At 34.5% G+C, this 20,568-nt stretch overlaps 1 protein-coding gene across 1 annotated transcript; it reads left to right on the forward strand.

Moving 5' to 3' along the window:
- Positions 1 to 708: 708 nt before the first annotated feature.
- On the forward strand, positions 709 to 11,208 carry LOC148196634 (putative disease resistance protein RGA3). The gene is made up of 2 exons (XM_088093482.1): positions 709 to 1,288; positions 10,967 to 11,208. Exons 1-2 carry the CDS (start codon positions 709 to 711, stop codon positions 11,206 to 11,208), a joined length of 822 nt encoding a protein of 273 aa, XP_087949608.1.
- The last annotated feature ends 9,360 nt before the right edge of the window (positions 11,209 to 20,568 follow it).

A 20,568-nucleotide genomic window follows, 5' to 3' on the forward strand; every position in this document is an offset into this window, starting at 1 on the left:
ATTTATATTTATTGTTGGATGAACTGGTTACTCATCTTATTTCACTAGCTTAGGATTGAGTGGAAACTAGTTCTAAGTTGTGGTCTAATTAATTTTCCTCCTGCTTTTAAATACTAGGAATAAATCTAAGGCTTTAGTTGGTTATAGAGTCTTGATCTTAATGCAAATAATCAATTCAAGCAGTCATTGAGGAATCATAATGAAGTCTAGTGATCTTAGGTTCTAGGTGCCAAGAATGGACCTAGAGTTACATTCAAAGATAACTCTCAAGACATAAATAATTGCATCTTTATGAATAATAACTAAACCATTACAAGAGAGGGAAAAAGTGGTGAAATCTAGCTTCAACACGTCTTTATCATCTTGAAGTCCATCTTGAAATCAACTTTATTTTCTCATATCAAATCTATTTTCACACCTTTCATGCACCTTTTTACTATTTCATTCAACTCAAGCCAATTTAAACTTTGTGTATTATGTCAAATGTCTATGGATATGACACTTGTTGTACTACAAACCACCCAATATACTTGTTGGAAAATTGATAGACTTAAAATGTCTTCAAAAGCTATCTTTTAAAGGTTGCCACAAATTAAAAGCTATCTTTTAAGTCTATCCATAGACTTAAAATGTCTATGGATAGACTTAAAATGTTTTCAAAAGCTATCTTTTAAGGGTTGCCACAAATTATCAAGCTTGCCTCGTGAGATGGGGAAGTTGATTTCCTTTAGGAGTTTAACCTCGTTCTTTGTTGGCAACAAAAGAGGGTTCCTTTTGGTGGAATTGGGAGGAACGAGGCTTAGAGAAGATCTTGAGATGAAGCATCTGGGAAGAGTGAAAAGTGTAGAGGATGCGATGGAAGCCAATATGTCAAGTAAGAGATTAAAGGAGTTGAGATTGTCATGGGACAGAAACGAAGAGACCAAATTAGGAAAAAAAGCTGAGAAGATTCTTGAAGTGCTTCAACCAGATACCCAACAGCTTGTGAGTTTGACAGTAACAGGATACAGAGGTGGTCGTTTTCCGATATGGGTGTTCAGTCCTTCGCTGAAGAAGTCGCAGATTGAAAGATGCAAAGAGTTGAAAGGTTTTCATGAAGCTTTAGAATCCATGACTGGCCTGCAATCATTGAGACTACGTGATCTTCCAAACAACCTACCACTGAAAAGGCTGGAAAGACTTGAGATTTATGCTTGCCCTGCCTTAGAGGAGCTACTATGTGATTGGTCTGCTATGCTTCCTATTTGTGAAATTAGAGTGGACGGACGGTTGTCTTATTTTAGACAAGGTAAAACTATCACTTTCTCTTACCAATATGATCACTGTCGGTTTAAATTACCAGGTTTACCAAGTTTTATTGGTCCTTATATAATTTCTTCTGTTTTAACTAAGTTTACAAAATTTAATATCAATTTTACTGACTAAATTTGACAAGCTAAAGTAAACAATATTAATTATGTAAACTGAGAAAAAGAACTAATTTCATATGTCCTAGAAAATATTTGAAGGGATTGAACTCAATATATTTATTAACTTATCAAATAAAAAATAAACTAAAAAAATTAGATTTATCTTTTATAATTAATATATATATATATATATATATATATATATATATATATATATATATATATATATATATATATTCTTATTCAAGTTTGAGTTTTCTGATTTATTTACAGGTGAAAGATGATGTTTACTGTTTCTATACGGGGTCGAGTCACCTAAATCCGCACGCTTTCTTCTACGTCTGGTCTCTTCTCGTGATCCTTCCTTCTGTAGGTCGATGTCCGTCCGTCCTGTGCGTTTGGGAGGGTACCTGTTAAAGGTGCTCCGATGCTTAAGTCAATAAAAGGTCCGATCGGTTGTTTTAGTACTGCAATAAATGATCAATTCATGAATTTGCCTACCTCTTACCTTTGACTTGTATTTATAGTTTTGGTCATGGGCCTAGGATTAGTAGGACCTTAATCACGGCCCAATCTCGAGCCCAACCCTCTAATCGGTGTTTTCCCTTAATCACCTCTACAAACCTGTCTGTCATGGCCGTCCGATTTGAGTGTTCGAGTCCAGCCGGACATCCCACGTGCTCTGTCTGGGACCGTCCGGGGGTCATCTGGTACATCAGGCCCCCAAGCCCTAGAGAACTAGTTGCCGTCGGGTTTTATAGTAACGAGTGGCTGGTCGACGCTTTTTGAATTTGACTTTGAGTGGGAAAACACGTGGCATACTATCATAGGCCGTTTGTCTCGAGTAGCGGGATTGTCGCTTGATCTGAGCCGTTGATCATGCCAGATTTGGACGGTGGATGTGGATCAGCGGTTTCAAAAATTTTGCTATAAATAGGAGCGCGGGGCTGAGTCACTTTCACACACAATCTTTTTCTTCTGTTGTTACCGTTCGGCTGAAAAAAATTTTTCCAAGGAAATTAATAAATGTCTATTGTTCGTGTTTCTTCTTCCGATGAGTTAACGAGCAAGGGAGGCGGGGAGTCATCTGACGGGAGCAGGTCGTCGTCTCCCAGCTCGGTGTCTTCGTCTTATCTTGAAAGGCCTGAGCAAGAGGGGGGATCGGGGTCGAAGTCTTCCGCGGGTGGTGGCGAGAGGGATATAAATGAGATATCGCTCTTCCTTCTTCAGGGGGCATAGTCATAGACATTGAACGGGCTGAACGGGTTGAACCGACTGGTGGGTGGCCCGTGATCGGGGGATACGACTAGGCTTCCCACGAAGTGGGGTCCTATGAATCCGACTTTTCTACTCGGGAGGAACTGCGGTTGTGGGCGGAACGTTCGTACATAGCAAGGGATGGGGAAGATGCCCGTTTGTTCCGTCTCGGCGTTAGTCATCCTAACGAGCGAGTCTTTCACGGAAAGGGGACTCATACTAAAGACTTTTTCTTTGTATATACGTATCTGTTCAACCAGATGTTCGTTCGGGTGCCGTTCACTGTGTTCTAGTCGGCCGTGCTTCGAAGGCTGAACGTCACCCCCTTACAACTGCACCCTAACGGGTGGGTCTGTATTCAAGCGTTCGTGGCGATGTGTTCGATGCTAGCGATTACTCCCACTGTTCCCATCTTTCTCCACTACTTTAACGTCCGGCCGATTGCCAAGCGGGGTTGGGTCTCTTTAACTTCCATCCACGATTGCTGTCTATTCAAGTCGTACTTAAAGCCTTTCCAAAATTTCAAGCACCGCTACTTCAAAGTAATAATCAAAGAAGGCGGTCGCTCCCAATTTCATACCGAAGCGGGTGGTCCCTTGTCCCCTTTTTATTGGACGAGGGATCCTGCCAAGATAAATGTTGTGTCGGTCGACGCTATGACCCCTGTTGAGATAGAGTCGGTTAAAGGTGCTTCGATGCTTAAGTCAGTAAAAGGTCCGATCGGTTGTTTAGTACTGCAATAAATGTGCAATTAATGAATCTGCCTACCTCTTACCTTTGACTTGTATTTATAGTTTTGATCATGAGCCTAGGATTAGCAAGGCCTTAATCACGGCCCAATCTCGAGCTCAACCCTCTAATCAGTGTTTTTTACCTTATCACCTCTACAAACCTACCTGTCATGGTCGTCCGGTTTGAGTGTTCGAGTCTGGCCGGACGTCCCATGTGCTCTGTCTAGGACCGTCCGGGGTCATCTAGTACATTTACCCTTACTAAATTTAAGTGGAGTCTTCTAAATCATCGTGATCTTGTTTAAACTACGGTTTATTGGGGGAATGTAATAGTGCTATGTTTACATAGATACCACTTGTATTATATGGTATTTTTGACTTAATTGTTTTAACAATTTTTTTATCCTATTTTCTCGTTTTGTATATACATAATTTTATGTGTATATTATAATACTATAATGTGTCTAATTGAGAACGTGCATTATATATAAAACTTATTGGTATAATATAATTGTTTTCATCCATTATTGTTCTTGTGCTTTTTTATTATTATTGTTGTTGAACAAACCCAATACTTGGCAGTGGTTGATTTCTCCATTAGTAAGCTTGTCGAGTTTTTCTTGTGTCCGACTTTTGGTTTTCTGCTAAGATTCAGCTCAACATCAACCAGCTCATTGAAAATATCTTACGTAACCTAGACCGAGCCCGACATCTGAAAATAGTTTAGCACAACCTGGACTGAACTCGACATCTGGTATCTATAGATATAAAATGGTATTGAATGTCATAATTTGCATTGATCATGTATTGTTTAAATACAATAAGTAATGTACATTCAAGATCCTATAATTATGATAATACACACAAATACTTTCTTAAATAGGATGCTAGTGAATAATTACTATAATATTACACTATAAAGAAAATTACTATTGTGAATTGCCAAAATCAAGAGTCATAAATGATAATATATTTGACAGAATATTTGATTCTATCTAACTCTCAAACTGGTGGTGACATGGTCATGCCAAGTTCGTCTCTTAGCATGTTGAATCTTGAATGAATATCATAGATAGAAAATGGTATTGAATGTCATAATTTACATTGATCATGTATTGTTTAAATACAAGTAGTAATGTACAATCAAGATCCTATCTTTATGGTAGTACACACAAATACTTTCTTAAATAGAATACTCATGAATAATTACAATAATTACTGTAACCATAAAAGAAAATTAATATTATGAATCGTCAAAATCAAGAGTGATAAATGATAAGATATTTAATAGAATATTTGATTATGTCTAACTCTCGCTCTCAAACTGGTGGTGATATGGTCTTGCCCAAGTTTTTCTCTTAGTAGGTTGAATCTTATATGATTGAGAGGTTTAGTCAAACAGTCTACAATTTGATCAGTAGTAAGAACATAGGCCACAATTACTTCATTTAGTAGGACTTGATCATGTATGTAGTGCACATCTATCTCAATGTGTTTAGAATATACGTGCAGAACTGGATTAGATGCAATTGACTTGACACTTAGATTATGACACCACATAATTGGTTTTCTTAGCATTTGTAGTTTTAGTTCTGTTAGCAGAGATCTAATCCAAGATACTTTAGCAGCAAGATCAGTCAGGGATCTGTGTTCTGATTTTATGCTTGATCGTGACATTACCTTTTTTTCTTGAAGACTAGGAAACAAGAGTTTCTCGAAGAAACACACTGTGTTGTAATGAATTTTCTTTCATCGGTACTACTTGTCTAATATGCATCAGAATACCCCATTATGTCAAGATCATTTGAATGTTTTATATGTAAACATAGGTGCATTGTGCCTTGAAGATATCTTACTATTTTTTTATTCCTTGTCGATGATCCATGGTAAGTGTGCTCATGTATTGGTTGAGTTCGTTGACAGCAAAAGCAATGTCTGGCCTTGTGTTTGTCAAATATTACAATGCACTTATGACTTGTTTGTACAAAGTGGTTGAGGAATGTTTCTAAATACTAGTGGTTGCTTCTTGTTATAATAATGGCATCAAGATAAATGTGAATGAACATGGTATGATTTGTACCTTTAAGAATAGTTAAAAAAGAAGTGCTTAGTTTCTCACACCAAGAGGGGGGATGAATTGGTGATGCGTAAAAATGTTTTTGGACTTTTCTTAAAACACAAGTAAATTTGTATGAAATGGAACAATACGCTTAATCGAATGCAATGGCAGGTTAATCGACTATATGCAGAGATAGGGAAGAGAAAATTCAAACACTGCTTTTTATACTAGTTCGGCCAAGCCTACATCCATTGTCCTTCCAATCAACCTGAGTTGGAAGCCAATGCACTATAAAGATCTATGTTTTTAAACTCAGGTTTTTACCGCGACCTCACGTCAAAATGTAAAACACATCTCTAATCCACTAATCTAATATAGGCAGTACAAAACAGACACACAACAAGAACAATCATCTTCTGTTGTCAACCCGTTTGAGACACCCTCAAAGTCAAGAACCTAGTTCTTCTTCCTGTATACACCACAGGGAATTCTAGCAACTCTAAGTTGTTCCCAAAGCTTTCCTGATCACGTAGAAAACACCTTTGTGTGCAATAGGATCAGACGTTTCCAAAACAGATCAACCTTGCTACGCAAGAAACCTTCAAGACTTCGATCATCATGGTCGTTCTTGGTTCTTGGAGCTTTTCTCTCTTCTGTAAGATATCATTGAGTTCACTGAAAGGATATGAAAGTGTTAAGATCAATGCTTCTTTCAGAAATCAATTCATGCGTCAATATATAGAATAACACAAAACAGACGCGTTTTAATCGATTTGACTATAATGTAGTCGAATACATTTGACAGTTGTAACAAAATACAGTCAAATGCATTAATTGAAAACACACTTAATGTAATCGATTCATAGTAAATGCTTGGTCAACATATTTAAAAATATGACCGTTGTGACAATTATGTCAAGCATTTAATCAGTTTTCAAATCAATAGCTAACTTAGTCGAATACAAGTTGCATGCAATCGATTAAGTAAAAATATTTAGCACATTTTTGAAAACTTTTCTTCACAAAATTCATCACAGCACATTTGAAAAGTATTTGTGCAAACATACGAGTTTTAATATATTTTATCAATAATGTAATCGACTTAAAATTGTTGTTCTGCCACACTTCAAAGTTCAAACATAAGTGCTTGTGGTTTTTCATTTTTGAAACCTCATGTTATGCATACACAGATAAAGTCACATATTAAACACAGTGGTATGCTTTGATCAACAACATATGTTCACAGACATGCTTTACAAATGCAACACAGTAAGCATATAAGCATGTAACGTTTAACATAGTACAACCACATGAGTTTTTATTAACTATGTGTTGTCATCATCAAAAACACAGATATCACTGAGATTCTGGGTTCAGCTAAACCTGTGCTCCCCCTATCAATAATCTCAACAAGAATGAATAGAGAAGAATGACTTTTAGTGTTTTGAAAACCCCAATTCATAAGCATGTCTCTTATTTTATCAAACCAAGCCCTTGATGCTTGTTTCAAATCATATATGGCCATGAAAAATCTACATATATAATTTGATTTAGTTGAGTCTATTTAGCCTTCATGTTGATGCATAAAAAATGCTTCCTTCAGATTTCCATTTAGGAAAGCATGATTTATGTCAAGTTGCCTAACATCCCAATTGAAATGTATTGAAATGGCTAATACGATTTTGACATAGCTGGACTTGACCACATGACTAAAAGTTTCATCAATGTTTATGCCAATTGTTTGTTGAAAAACTTTTGCAACAAGTCTTGTTTTTCTTCTTTCGATTGAAACATCTGCTTTATACTTGGATTTGAAGACCCATTTTGAGTATATAATGCTTTCTTGACCCTTGAATAATATTAATGTTCAAGTTTGATTACACATTAAAGTCTTAAACTCTACATCCATGGCTTCTTTCCATTTTGGCTTGATTAAAGCTTCCTTGACATTTCCTAGTTCTTTGTCATCTTCACGAACCATTGTCAATCTTATGTATGGTTGCTTAGGCTTGTAAATTTCAGCTTTGGTTCTAGTCACCATCCAATGAGTGTTGTTGTTAGATTCAAAAGTTTCAGTTTATTAGTTGTTCTCTACTAACTCTATTGAGTTTGAACATTCTTCTTGACTTTCTCTTGATGTATCACTAAAATATTCACCAAGATATCCTTCATTTGTACCATTGTTGGCAGGACTATCACTTGTGATTTCTTCTTGATGACTTGTAGTATTGTTGTCCAGTTCAAGCATATTGTCATAGTGATACTTGTAGAGTAATTTGGAAGAAAAATTGACATAGGTTTAGTTAATTCTTTTAAAGAATTTCTCGTATCAATAAAACCTTTATGAGGGGCAATTGATCTCATTGAAAATCATTGGTCTTGAGATTAAAATTATTCCATAAGAGTTAATGCATTTTTGTATTCTTTGTGTGAGTTTCTATAACCAAGAAACACACACCTAGTCGTATAAAATTGGAGTTTATTTTGATTGTATGGTTTGAGATAAGGATAACAGGCACAACCAAAAGGTTTCAAGTTTCCATAATCAGGTTCTTTCTTGTAAATCAAGGAGTATGGACTTTTGTTTGGATTTATTGATGATGGTAGTCTATGATTAGACAAACAACAGTTGAGAAGGCTTCCCACCAGTAATGTAAGGGAATTTTTGCTTGTGCTAATGAGATTAGGCCAAGTTTAGCAACATGGTTGTGTTTTCTCTCAGGCTTGTTGTAAGACCCTAGAAAAAAAAGAGTTTATAAATAAGACTTGAATATGTTTTATTAAAATCTGCATGAGTTCACAAGGTGTTGTGTAGCTTAGTTGGTGTGCAAGTTTTGAGTAAAACATCAAGTTCTATGTTATTTATTTATTTTGTTGATATAAGTATAACACATGTTATTGTATGGTTGTTAAATTTATGATGTCCTGCATTTTCAATGTGATGTGTTTGGCTTGTTGGTAGAGAGATGTGTGTCTTGAATGGATATGAGTCCAAATATTAGGGAGATAGGTTTATGAGAAACCTTTATTTTATTTTAGTTATATTTTTGTCTAAGAGCAATAATGTCTTTTTCCTTTGTGTGTTGAGGTGCAGAAATTAAACAAGTTGAAAAATAAAAGCTTAGAATATAGTAGTTATGTTTGTAAAAACTGATTGAGATTTTATAGGGAGAGTTACTTTTAAGTTATAATATATTTTAAATTACAAATAAAATAATGATTATTTAACAAGAAATAAAAAGAAAGAAAGCTTAAAAAAATAGGTACGTAAAAATTGAGAGAAAGGAGAAAAGAATTTCGTAAGATAGAAAATTTATTTTAGTTAGGAGAAAACAATTTTTGGGTAAGTTAGCAGAAGCCTGAGAGCGTATGAGTATATGATAGATTAATCTGATATCATTAAAGCCTAAAATTGGTCAAAGGTATGGGAAGGTTATTTTCTCTTTTATTGTATGATGAATACGAAGGTATGCTTGATTTTTTGTTGTTGAATTAATTGTGTAGTTGTAATTTAATTTGAATATTTTATATCATGATTGATGTTGTGTTGTAGTTGAATGAATATGGAACTTTGATCAATTGCCTTTATTCTATTAATACTCAAATTGAATTCACGTAGTTAAAATGAAAATGAGAGTTTTAGGATTTCTTTAAAATCAAGAGTTGATGAGGTTTAGGGTTTGTCATTAAATGTTTTTTTTAAGTTAGCAAAACCTTAATCAGAGGCAAATTAATGGTTTTCCTAAAGCCCAGATATTTGTTTTTCCTTTATCTTTCTGATTCCAATTTGGGCTTGAATCAATGGAACACACAATTAAGGGTCCAGCCTTATTCTTTTCGAGGGATCACGCTCACATTTGTCGTTCAGTCTTTTCTTTTCCCTTGAATGCGTTGGCCAAAAGCTTGAAGCTTCTTCCGTTTCTTTTCCCCCTTTCTTGTCAGCGAGAGTGTTGTGATGGAGGTGAGTGGCCAGCGACGGCGCGACGAGGCGCGGTGAAGGCGTCCTGAAGCGGCGACACTATTGCGAGGGTTCAAACCCCGGCTTCTTCGATGGCGACTGCGCAATTGAGGAACGATCTGGGCAGAGTTTCTTCATCGCACAACTCCAGGAGGGTTTCTCTTCCTCTTCTGCCATGGAACGTGGTCACGATGCTAGGGAGAGATTAATTTTCCTTCCTTTTCTCCGTTCTGGTTCGCGGCGAGGGTTTTTGTTAGAGGCGTCTTCGCGGTGACTGGGGCTTGGATGAGTTTTCGCGTTTGGAATCAGGGTTGAAACTGGGTTTCCTGATTGTTGCGATTGGGTTCTTAGGGGTTTTTGTTTCGATACCTGATTCTTGTGATTTGTGAGATAGGGTTTCGTTTCGCTTTGATTTGGGAAATTGTTGGTTCTTCTGATTTCGATGGGGTTGGGATTCTTCTTCCATGCAGATTGGCGGCGAGAATTGTGTTTCGATTTGAGACTTTAGGGAGTCGTGTTCTTGCGTTTTTAATTGTGGAATTTGTATGTTTTTGACATTCTGTAATGAAGGATATTGATCCTGATGAACGCAATTAGGGGTGGTTCTTTCTTGATGTTTTTGTGTGAATTTTTTATTGCGCGTGTTGAGTTTCTTCTATTCACGGATCTGAGGTTTCATGGTGGCTGGCGGATGCCGCCATGGAGTTGCGGTGGCCGGCCTTGGCAGCTTCTGACTAAGGATTCTTTTGGTTTTGGGTTGGGCTGACAGCGTTGGGGCGGACTTTGGACTGGTTCAGTTTGGGCTTAACTAGTTGGGTTTGCAGAGTCCAGTGTTTGAACCTAGCTTGGAGTGGCCAGAATTCATAATTATTGACATTAATTAATAAAATAAAATTATAAAAGGGAGAGATGAAAACATTAATTTATAATAATAATTATTATAATTATAAGAAGAAAATTATTAATATTTATTTAGTAATTAATTGGAAATGAAATTAATTTACTGTAAGAGAAATTAATTTGGTGATAAAAGGAAAGTAATTGACTTTTAAATTAATTGGAAATCAAATTAATTAAAATTAAATTTTTTAAAATTAGAAATTAATTTATTTCCGAAAAGGGAAATAGTGAGATTTTAATGATTAATTAAAGTAATGATTTATTAATTTCGGATTGGGTAGTGATTCTTAAAATATCTTAAAACTTTATATTTTATTTATATATGTGTGAATGATGAAAAGGGAGATATGGATACTATTTAGTTTGACTATGGATTATGTTTGGTTGATTTTTTTTTTATTAAGATTTGTAAAACCAATAAGTGGAGATGCATAGGTTAAGAATTTTAGTTTCTTGAGAGTCAAGTTGAGGTCTTGTTAGTGGTATACACTTGAAGAGAGGAATTTGTCTATCCTGTACCTAGTAAATTCTGAATTTTGGACTATCTACCGTGTGATATGAGCCTGTATGAAAAGCTATGGGTGATGTGATATGAGCTTGTATGGGAAAGCTACAAGTGGTATAATTATGAGTCTGTATTGGGAAGTTACAGGTGGTATGATTATGAGCCTGTACGGGAAAGCTACAGGTGATATGATTATGAGCCTGTATGGGGAAGCTATAGGTGGTATGGTTATGAGCCTGTATAGAGAAGCTATAGGTGGTATGGTTATGAGCCTGTATGGTAAAGCTACATGTGGTATGGTTATGAGTCTGTATGGGAAAGCTACAGGTGGTATGGTTGGGTATAGGAAACAGACCAAGGTCCCTCTTGATGATGTTGGGAATTTGTAGTGACGATGTGTTGAAGACGTTGTTGATAGGATAACATTGATGGTATAGTCGTGATAGGGTTAATGAGGATACCGATGGTGGTAAGGGTATAAAAAATGATTATGTTAGTAGGATAGCGCTGTAGATGATTGATTTGTTATTAAGTTATTTTTGCTTTCTATGTATATATTTTATTGTTATTGATTGTGCTATGGTAGCTTACTCATATTTGTTTGTGTTTTTGGTTGTGTGTATCTTGCAATGATCGTATAACTTTTGGTTATACGGGAGCAGATGTTGCAGATACTCCAGATGCATGATAGAGACGTGAGAGTAGGAAAAAGACTTGTGTTATTTAAAGTTTTTGTACTATAAATGTTAGAGACAATGTAAGCGGGTTTATTTATTTCGTTTTTATTTTGCAAATTTCGGTATTATATAAGTGGATTTCTGCGATGGTATTATGAATTTAAAAATTTTAGATTTTACTCGTAATCGGAACATCCCAAAAATCAGGATGTTACACTTGCCATTTTGTTGAGAGGTGTGGGATAAAGCTATCAAAACAGGTAATCCGGCTCGACCTGGCCTGACCCACCATGGATTGGTACTTAGTGAGCTAACCCAACCCGGCTCATTTATTAGCGAGCTAAAAAATTCGAATTCGACTCGACCCACCACAGGTTGATGAGTTAAACGGGTTGGCTCACTAGCTCACTTAATTATAAGTTTTTTTTTTAAATAAAAAATTATAATTTTCTTAATTCAAATCTAAATAAATTTCACTCTAAAATGATGTTAAACTCCAAATACAATTCAAAATATATATATATATCATACAATCCAAGCGTAATCCAAAACTAAGCACAAAAGGCAAACAAATAAGGTTTTAACATTGATAATTTTTGTATCACTTGTCCATTTATAATATTAAAGTCTTGAATAGATAAATCTATAATATTTTTTTCTCTTGAAACATCTTCTTTATCCTCGTCTACAATATAATAAAAAAATGGTAACTAATAATATTGAAACACAAAATATTATATAATTAAATTAAATTAGGTGGATTAGTGAGCCAACCCGGCTCACCATGGGTTCAATCCGGATGAGCCGGGTTCTAAATGAGCTGAGTTGAAAACTAGCCCGCATAAAAAATTACATTTTTTTCAAACCCAACTCGGCTCAAACTCATGGTGAGTCGGGTTGGCTCGCGGATTACAACCCATTTTGACAGTACTAATGTAGGGACAAGACATTCTAAAAACAATTCCTGATTTTGAGGCAATTCTTTGGACAGGTTTAAATTCATTAGCTCCATCATATTGAATGACTTTAATGTTTCTATTAAACTGGTTTTCAACCATAGCTTTGAAAAGACTGAATGCATGTACAATTTCTAGTTTTTGCTTTAAGGGGAAAATCCATGGGACCTACTAAAATCATCAATAAAATGAACATAATATTTGAACCTAGATGGAGACAAAATTGGAGCAGAACCCCAAACATCTGTATGAATTAAATCTAAAATTTAATTAGCATGTAAGGAAGAGCTTTTGAAAGGCAATGCGTGCAATTTTCCAAATTAACAAGCTTCAATGATGTGAATGAGTCCCTAGATGATGCTTTCACATTGCATTCCTTCAAGACCTTTTCCAAAACTTTATTTTTGGGATGTCCAAGTTTTTTATGCCAATTTTCTTTAAGAGACTTGTATACATAAGAGTTTTTATTGTCACACAGTTAATACGGGCCATTTTAAGTCCCCATTTTAAAAGAGACTTTCTTGTCAGTTTGTTCTTCACAAAGTAACAATTTTCATTGAACTCAACAAGAATATTATTGTCAATAGTCAATTTTGAAATATTCAACAAATTTTTGGTGATTTTTGGAACATAAAGAATGTCATGCAAATGAAGATTATTCAATTTGGTTAATCCTGAGACCATTACTTTCAATCTTTCATCATTACCAACAAGTAAAGAATTCGTATCATTATTTTCACAAAGTTCCTGAATTTTGTCACTTTGGTGAGTCACATGGTCGTTGGCTCCACTATCAAAATATCATTCGTAATCTTGACCTTGATAAGGTGAAGCTATGAATGCATTATGTGTTCCTTGTTTTTCACTTTTAGGAGATTAAGTTTTCCTGTATAGGACTTATCAAATCGATAATAACATTGTATAGCAGTGTGGCCAATCCTTTTGAATACATGGCATATTAGTTTTGACATCCTACCTCTTCCTCTACCACTTTTCGTGTCTCTAAAATTAGAGTCTCTCTAATCACCTTTGGATCCAAATTTGTTGCCTTGGACTCCTTCTTGACAACAAAGTTTGCAGAGACATTAAGGTTAAGGCTAGTGAAATTTATGAGTTGATCTATTATGCTTTCAAAGGTTACTAATTGAGTTTACAATTCAATCCAACTAATGTTAATATGGTCAGACAGTTTGACAACCACTGGATTGTAATCAGAATCCAAACCATTTAGTGTTTGAATCACTAAATTAGAGTTAGAGATTGGTGAACCTACCAACTTTAACTTGTCAACAAGATTTTTCATCTTGCTAAGATATTGTTTTATCTTCATGTCTCTTTTACTGGTTGTGAAATTCAGATTTGAAATAGAGGATTGTAGATATGGTGATTACTCTAGCGAGCTTCATCCTAAAGTTGTTTGGATGTTTCCCAATGAAGCAATTGAGTTGTAATGTCAATTGACATAGAATTCATCAATCATCATAGAATGACTTGATCTTAGGTTTGACAATCCTCACAGCTAGAATTAACTTTTGTTGTCGTGTTCTCTGCAACAAAGAATTGGTCTGGACATTCTATTTTCCCTAGTATATAGCCATCAAGTTTACATCCTCTAATCACTGGAAATACTAGAGATTTTCATAATAGATATTTATCTTTGTCCAACTTGATAGAGAATGTAGAAGGTACGTCATTTTTTTGATTGACAACAGATGACAAGATGATTGTGATTATGGATCTAGAGTTGTTTTCTTGAAAGCTCTAATACCGAGATAAAAAAATGGTATTGAATGTCATAATTTGCATTGATCATGCATTGTTTAAATACAAGTAGTGATGTACAATCAAGATCCTATAATTATGATAATATAGACAAATACTTTCCTAAATAGGATATTGAAGAATAATTACCGTAATTACTGTAAAATTACATCATAAAAGAAAGTTAATATCGTTAATCGCCAAAATCAAGAGTCATAAATGAAAGAATATTTAATAGAATGTTTGATTTTGTCTAACTCCCATCTCGACAACTCGACATTCAGGCTCATTATCATCAACAAAACTATTTCTTCATCATATTCCTCTATAAGGAGGTTCTTCTCCTTTTTCTTCTCAGCCTGACAGAACCTCGCAAGCGCTCCCAAAATGTGTATTCATGTCTCCAACAACCCAAAGTGTCAGCTTTCTTCGAGCCATAAGAAGAAATAGGACAAACTAACCTTATCAGGATAAGTGTCGTTGAATGTAGCCTTTGAACCACTCAACACTACTATCTGTGAGTACCCATTTCAGCATCAATATCCCTCACTTGAACAACACATTTTTATAAATGCTATTTTTCTTTCCATGACCCTTACAAATATGTAATGCTTTATTTAATTTTCTTCAAAGCAACTTCAGTCACTTTTAAAATCTCTTGAACTATAAGATTCAAGATATGATACAACACCTCACATGAAAAAAATTCACCATCACATAATAAGTTATTTTTTAAGCTTAATTGCTTGACCAAAATTTGTTTCATACAATCATTGACAATAGCATTGTCTACAATTATAGAAATTTTTTCCTCTAATTCCCCAGTCAGTCAAACATTCAAACACTTTATTTGTTAAACCATGACCCATATGTGGATGTTCTATTTTAAAAAAAAAAGCAAAGATCTTACTATTCAATCTCCAATTTTTATCAAAAAAATGTGTTGTTAAACAAACATAACCCTCATAAGCACAACTAGTCTAACAATCTAATGTCAAACAAATTCGACTATGACATTAATGCATTTCATGTTTCAATTTCTCCTTCATCTTAATATGAAATTTGCATAAATAATAGACAATTGTATTTTTACTTATATGCTTTACATCAAGATTAAAATATCAAAGCAACTCTCTAATCCAATTGTATTCAAAAAATTTAAACGATAAACCATGTTTTATGATAGCTATTGTCATAATCTCATGAACATGTTTGTGATCATTTCCCTTCTCCTCAACTTTCTCATATTGTCAATTATCACTCCTTTTACATCTTTATATTTTGGGCTAGCATTGTATGATTTTTAAATGACACAATAATGTTGAAGTACCTATTTTAGATCCACCAATTATATATTGTTGCCCACATGCATTATATCTAGCCTTCTCTTTTCCGTCTTTCACACTAAATTTAGAAAAATATTTCAAATATTCAAGTCTTAGCTTTCTTACTCTTCTTTTTAACATCATATCTTCATTGTTAACTAAAGGTGGCTCAATACGTTTTTTTTATTTTATTTTTTATAATATCATCAACATTGTAATTCACATTGACACTTTGAAGAATAGTTTAAATTAATTTTTGAAAAAATAAAAGTAAATAACATATGTAATAAACAAACATATATAGAAGAATGATAGAAAGGGGAGTTAACTTATGAACCTAGAAAAGAAAAGCAAAGGAGGAATGTCGTGTAATCACATAGGAAGGTGAAAGACTAGCGAATGAGAAATAGACAAGTGCAAAGAATCGTCAAAGTAGTGCTAAGGAATGCGGAGGAGTAATAAAGGAAGGAAAGGGACTAGCAAATGAGAGACGAAGGAGCGTTAAAGGACTGTTGGAGGATCACGAAGGAGCATGCAAGAACCCTGAAAAGATAAAAAAAACCCAACAGTCCAAGAAGAGGCAACCGAGTCTCACAAAGGCAAGGAACAAAGCAAGAATGAATGTGGGAGTGGTAGAGAATAAGCAACGAAATTAGGGGTTTTTTAGTTCGAAAGATAGAATTTTTAACAGATAAATGGGTTATGGCTCACCATAACTTGGCTCAAACCAATCAAACTTGTGGGTTAAGTGATCCGAACCCGTTTTGAGTCACAATAAAAAAAGATTTCAATTTTTTAATCCGACCCAACTCAAATTTGTGGTGAGGTGGGTTAGTTCACAGATTCATGCTTGTTTTGACATGTATATTTCTTGGTAATAAAATCCATGCTTATTGGCTCTCTCTTTTTTAACTCAAAGCATGTATATAAAAAATGTTTTACAAAAGACTAAGATGAATCAAGCCTAATTTGTCTCCTCATGACAGCTCATTGTAGACTCACTAAAATTGGTTCATATTATTTTCATGATCCTTCCCTTTATAGATCATTTGTTGGTGATCTTTAGTATGTTACAATTACTTGACCAGAGTTGAGTTATGTTTTGAATAAAGTGTTTCAATTTATGGGAACTCATTTGGATTCTCATTAGATGGAAATTAAGCACGTTTTAAGGTACTTAAAATGATCTATTAATTATGGTTTATGTCTTAAGTTGTTTCTTCTTCAATCTTTTTCCATGAAGACTCTATGTCATTTTGATTGGGCTTCATAACTTGATGACTGACACTCTACCTCATATATGTGATTTATTTTGGTCCAAAATTGATTTCTTGGTGGTTAAAGAAACAACCTAGTTTTGCTATATCTTCTATTGAAGTTGAATTTCATAGCTTGGCGAGTGTTGTTGAAATCACCTGAATTCATACGCTTCTTATTGATTTATTAGTTTCCTTTTTGGTTTAGCCCTATAATGTGACAATTAGAGTGGAGTGACCGTTATTCAAAATCCAATTCTTCACTGTAAAACTAAACATATTGAAATTAATACCTTTTTATTCAAAGAAAAAGGTTTTGTCAAATAAGCTTTTGGGAGGATATTAATGTACATGAAAACAAATAATAATATAGTTAGATTTGTTTTGATTCTCTTTATTCTTTTTTTATCTCTTTTAAGTCTAACTCAACCTCACAAAATCAAATTATAAGATAAGTTTTGCATTCATTTATATATTATAAATTAATCTTATTTATAGTTGATATACGACTTACAACATATGATCTCAAACATGAGATTAAATCTACGACTTTAATCCATATTAAGAAATAGACTTTAAACCTAACTCAAAATATCAACTTATAAGATAATATTTGCACCTATTTATGTATTATAAGTTGGTATTATCTCTTGTTTATGTAAGACCTCCAACAAATCACTAAATTTGATGTTTGAAACTAACAAAGATTTATATGTAAATTGATTTTGACGAAATTACAAAATTATCTATTACTATATTTATTCACATTTGCATGTAAGTTTTTTGAAGTACAATCTTATATGAAGTTTAAAAAAATACACATATTTTATAAATAAATGGAAAAAAAAACTCAATAGGCCTAGCTCTTGTGAAATCTTGGTACCGTGAGTTTGCATAAATGGATAAAGTACAGACAGCGATATGACAGTTTCATAATACTTTATAATTCCCTTTAGTCCACAAAGATTCCAACTAAAAATTCAAGTCCACATTAAATCTTATTACTTTTTCCTCACATTGAAGAATTTTGTTAACAAATACGAGCAACAAAACCTGGCCCTGGCTCTCGCTCACATGCTGCATTGTTGATTAAGTACGGTAATCATTCAAACAAATTGGTGAGGGTGCAATTCAGAGATGGAATGCACCACCAAACTTTAAAGAACGAGCTCAATCCCAAACAAATCAATTTATTTTCAAATAACAGCTGAACATGGCCATTTAATTTTTCTCCAGATGCTGTGAGAGAGATAGGAGACATATCAATGGAAGAAGTAGTGACACATGGATCATGGTAATGTGATGCATTAATTTGCTTCTCTTTTATTTATTTTCCCCCACAGGGGTAAATAAAAATATCCACATGGGGTCGTGCTTTGGCCCTGTTTGTCATTCATCACATGACACTGCAGGCTTCCCTGTTTGCTAAATTTTTAACTTCTTCACGTCTCATCTTTGGCGTCTTTGTGATCTCAAATTGCCAAATTTATCCAACTAGTTTTTACTTTTCGTCTTTCTTTAGTAAAAGATTTGGACTGAAATTGTGTTAACATGTACTCCATGACCACTGTGCCCAGGCACAAAGTGAACAAAGTGCAGCAGAATTAAAAGAAGAAAAAGCACGAAATCTTGTATAGTTGTCTTTGTTGCGTTGACGTAGACAGAGTATGTGTGAAGATTATTAATGTGGCATAATAAAATACATGTTGTAAAAGAGAATGTATTGATTCCTAGTCAACAGTTGTACATGTACAACTCTGCTTTGCTCTTTTGATCGTTTCAAAATAGATTGCTTGCAGCTTGCTCTTGTAGCTCACCACGACTGTTTCAAAATGGGGCAGGGTTCGTAAACCGTGTACGGTATATGTATACGAAAATGTATGAGAAGCTTCTTGGTTTGAAATCAACCATTGATCTCAGTTTCAAAAAGGTTAAAGAAAATATATCTCTGCTCTCAGCAGAACTCATCGTGCCTATGGCGGTTGTGGACCTTGCGTTAAAGTTTGGATGAATGTTTTTCTCTCCACGCTACAATAGATAGGTTAGTTGGGAGGCGTGTCTCTGGTCCCCAGAAGAAAAATAAACATCGACATATATTATCAATGGAATGCAAGATTATCATCTTCAAATGTTGATCATGTTATCTTGTTTGCTTTTAAGTAGAAACAAGCATTTGCCCTTTCTAATTTACATCGCATCTACTTACAGGAAATGGATCCAATATCATCACCACAATTTTTAATGGATTTTAATTTTAGAATCATACAGGATCTCTGCGACAAGTTTTGGTTTAAGATTAGCAAAGAATTTTCTGATTTAAGTTTTACGGTAAACGACAAATCCTTGTTTAGTTGGGTTCTGACTTCTGACTTGGTCTTAAAGTGAAACATTATCCTTCCGATTTTCATATCCGGAAAGATCACAAGTTATGACTATTATGGGAGGAAGATGCAGTGGTTTCTGAATCCTTATCGCTACTTTTAATTACAACGGAGAGGATTCAGATTCAGACTGTATGATATGGATAATTCAGAAATTGTGATCGATCGTCCATTGAACCTGAGAAAGGAAATCATGGCCTGATTGAGGTCATTGGTTACGGGATAGGTAATATGGCCCCAGACTCGTCTGGTGTCAGATTGGAGGAGCACATGCACCATGTGGTCCTGTGAGAGTACTATTTTAGATAATCTATGCTATTATTATGTCAATGAGGAAAAAACTTAACCATATAATTTTCACTTATTGGTTTTGATTTAAGAGTAAGCAATTCAAATCAGTAACAGTGACAACGACACTTCCCCCTATTAAATTGAATTGGTTGTGCGGTTCATTAATTGTAAATGCGAGTTAGATTTTCCACAATGCCCTTCCTATTTCCCGTCTAACAAAACATACTACCCCTCTCTCTTTCATTGGAGGAAACAAAAGCACCAAAAAACCAAACAAGAGCAGGATAAAATAAGTAAATGTCTGCTGTAAATGCACTTAAGCACTTCTTGTCTTTCAAGTGTTTTCTAGCAAGTAGCAACTGACAGTGAAGCAACAACCCTACAGAGACAATGCAAGTCATAGCTCAATTAATTGACCATAATTACTTGTGAATACTATACCAGCGGTAATTTTGAAGATCACGCCCAAATTGGTAGAACAAACAAAGTAAAATGAGTACAAGGCTAGATTAAATATTTGGCAAACCATTTCAGCTCTCTATTACTGGCTAACACTCCTAAGCATGAGATGTAAACTTCCAACAAACCCGCTCATGCATGTTGTTAAAGCCTCACCATCCAAAATCTCTGATTGTGACTCCCCAACAGGGTCACCAATCCTCGCCATCATTTCAACCCACAACCTCCACAAAGTTGAACAATACTAGAAAGAAATATCACTACTTTCTTTTTCCCATCCATTCTTCGTCAATTAGCTTTCAACCTTTTCTAATAGAATCCAACCTCACATGGAGAGAGGAAACCAAAACCCCTAAATTTAAATAAAGACAACGACATCTTCAGGCTCAAAAAAATAAAATACAAAAGTTACCATCTATTTCCTTGTCCTCACTGTTCATCTATTCAACCCACAATCACCGGCTTTTCCCTCAGGTCATAATTAAACTCCTTTCAACAATTTGCAACCGTAGCAAAATCACAAAAAACTCATTCAAAGATGTAAGACAAGTTTTTCCACAATCTAACCCACAAAACCTAAAAGATCAAGTTATCAGGTAAAATCAATTTTACGAAAAATCAAAAAACAAATAAGAACAATATA

This window comes from Vigna umbellata, chromosome 6, assembly GCF_029865625.1.
Source record: "Vigna umbellata cultivar VRB3 chromosome 6, Vumbellata_1.0, whole genome shotgun sequence".
Taxonomy (NCBI): domain Eukaryota; kingdom Viridiplantae; phylum Streptophyta; class Magnoliopsida; order Fabales; family Fabaceae; genus Vigna; species Vigna umbellata.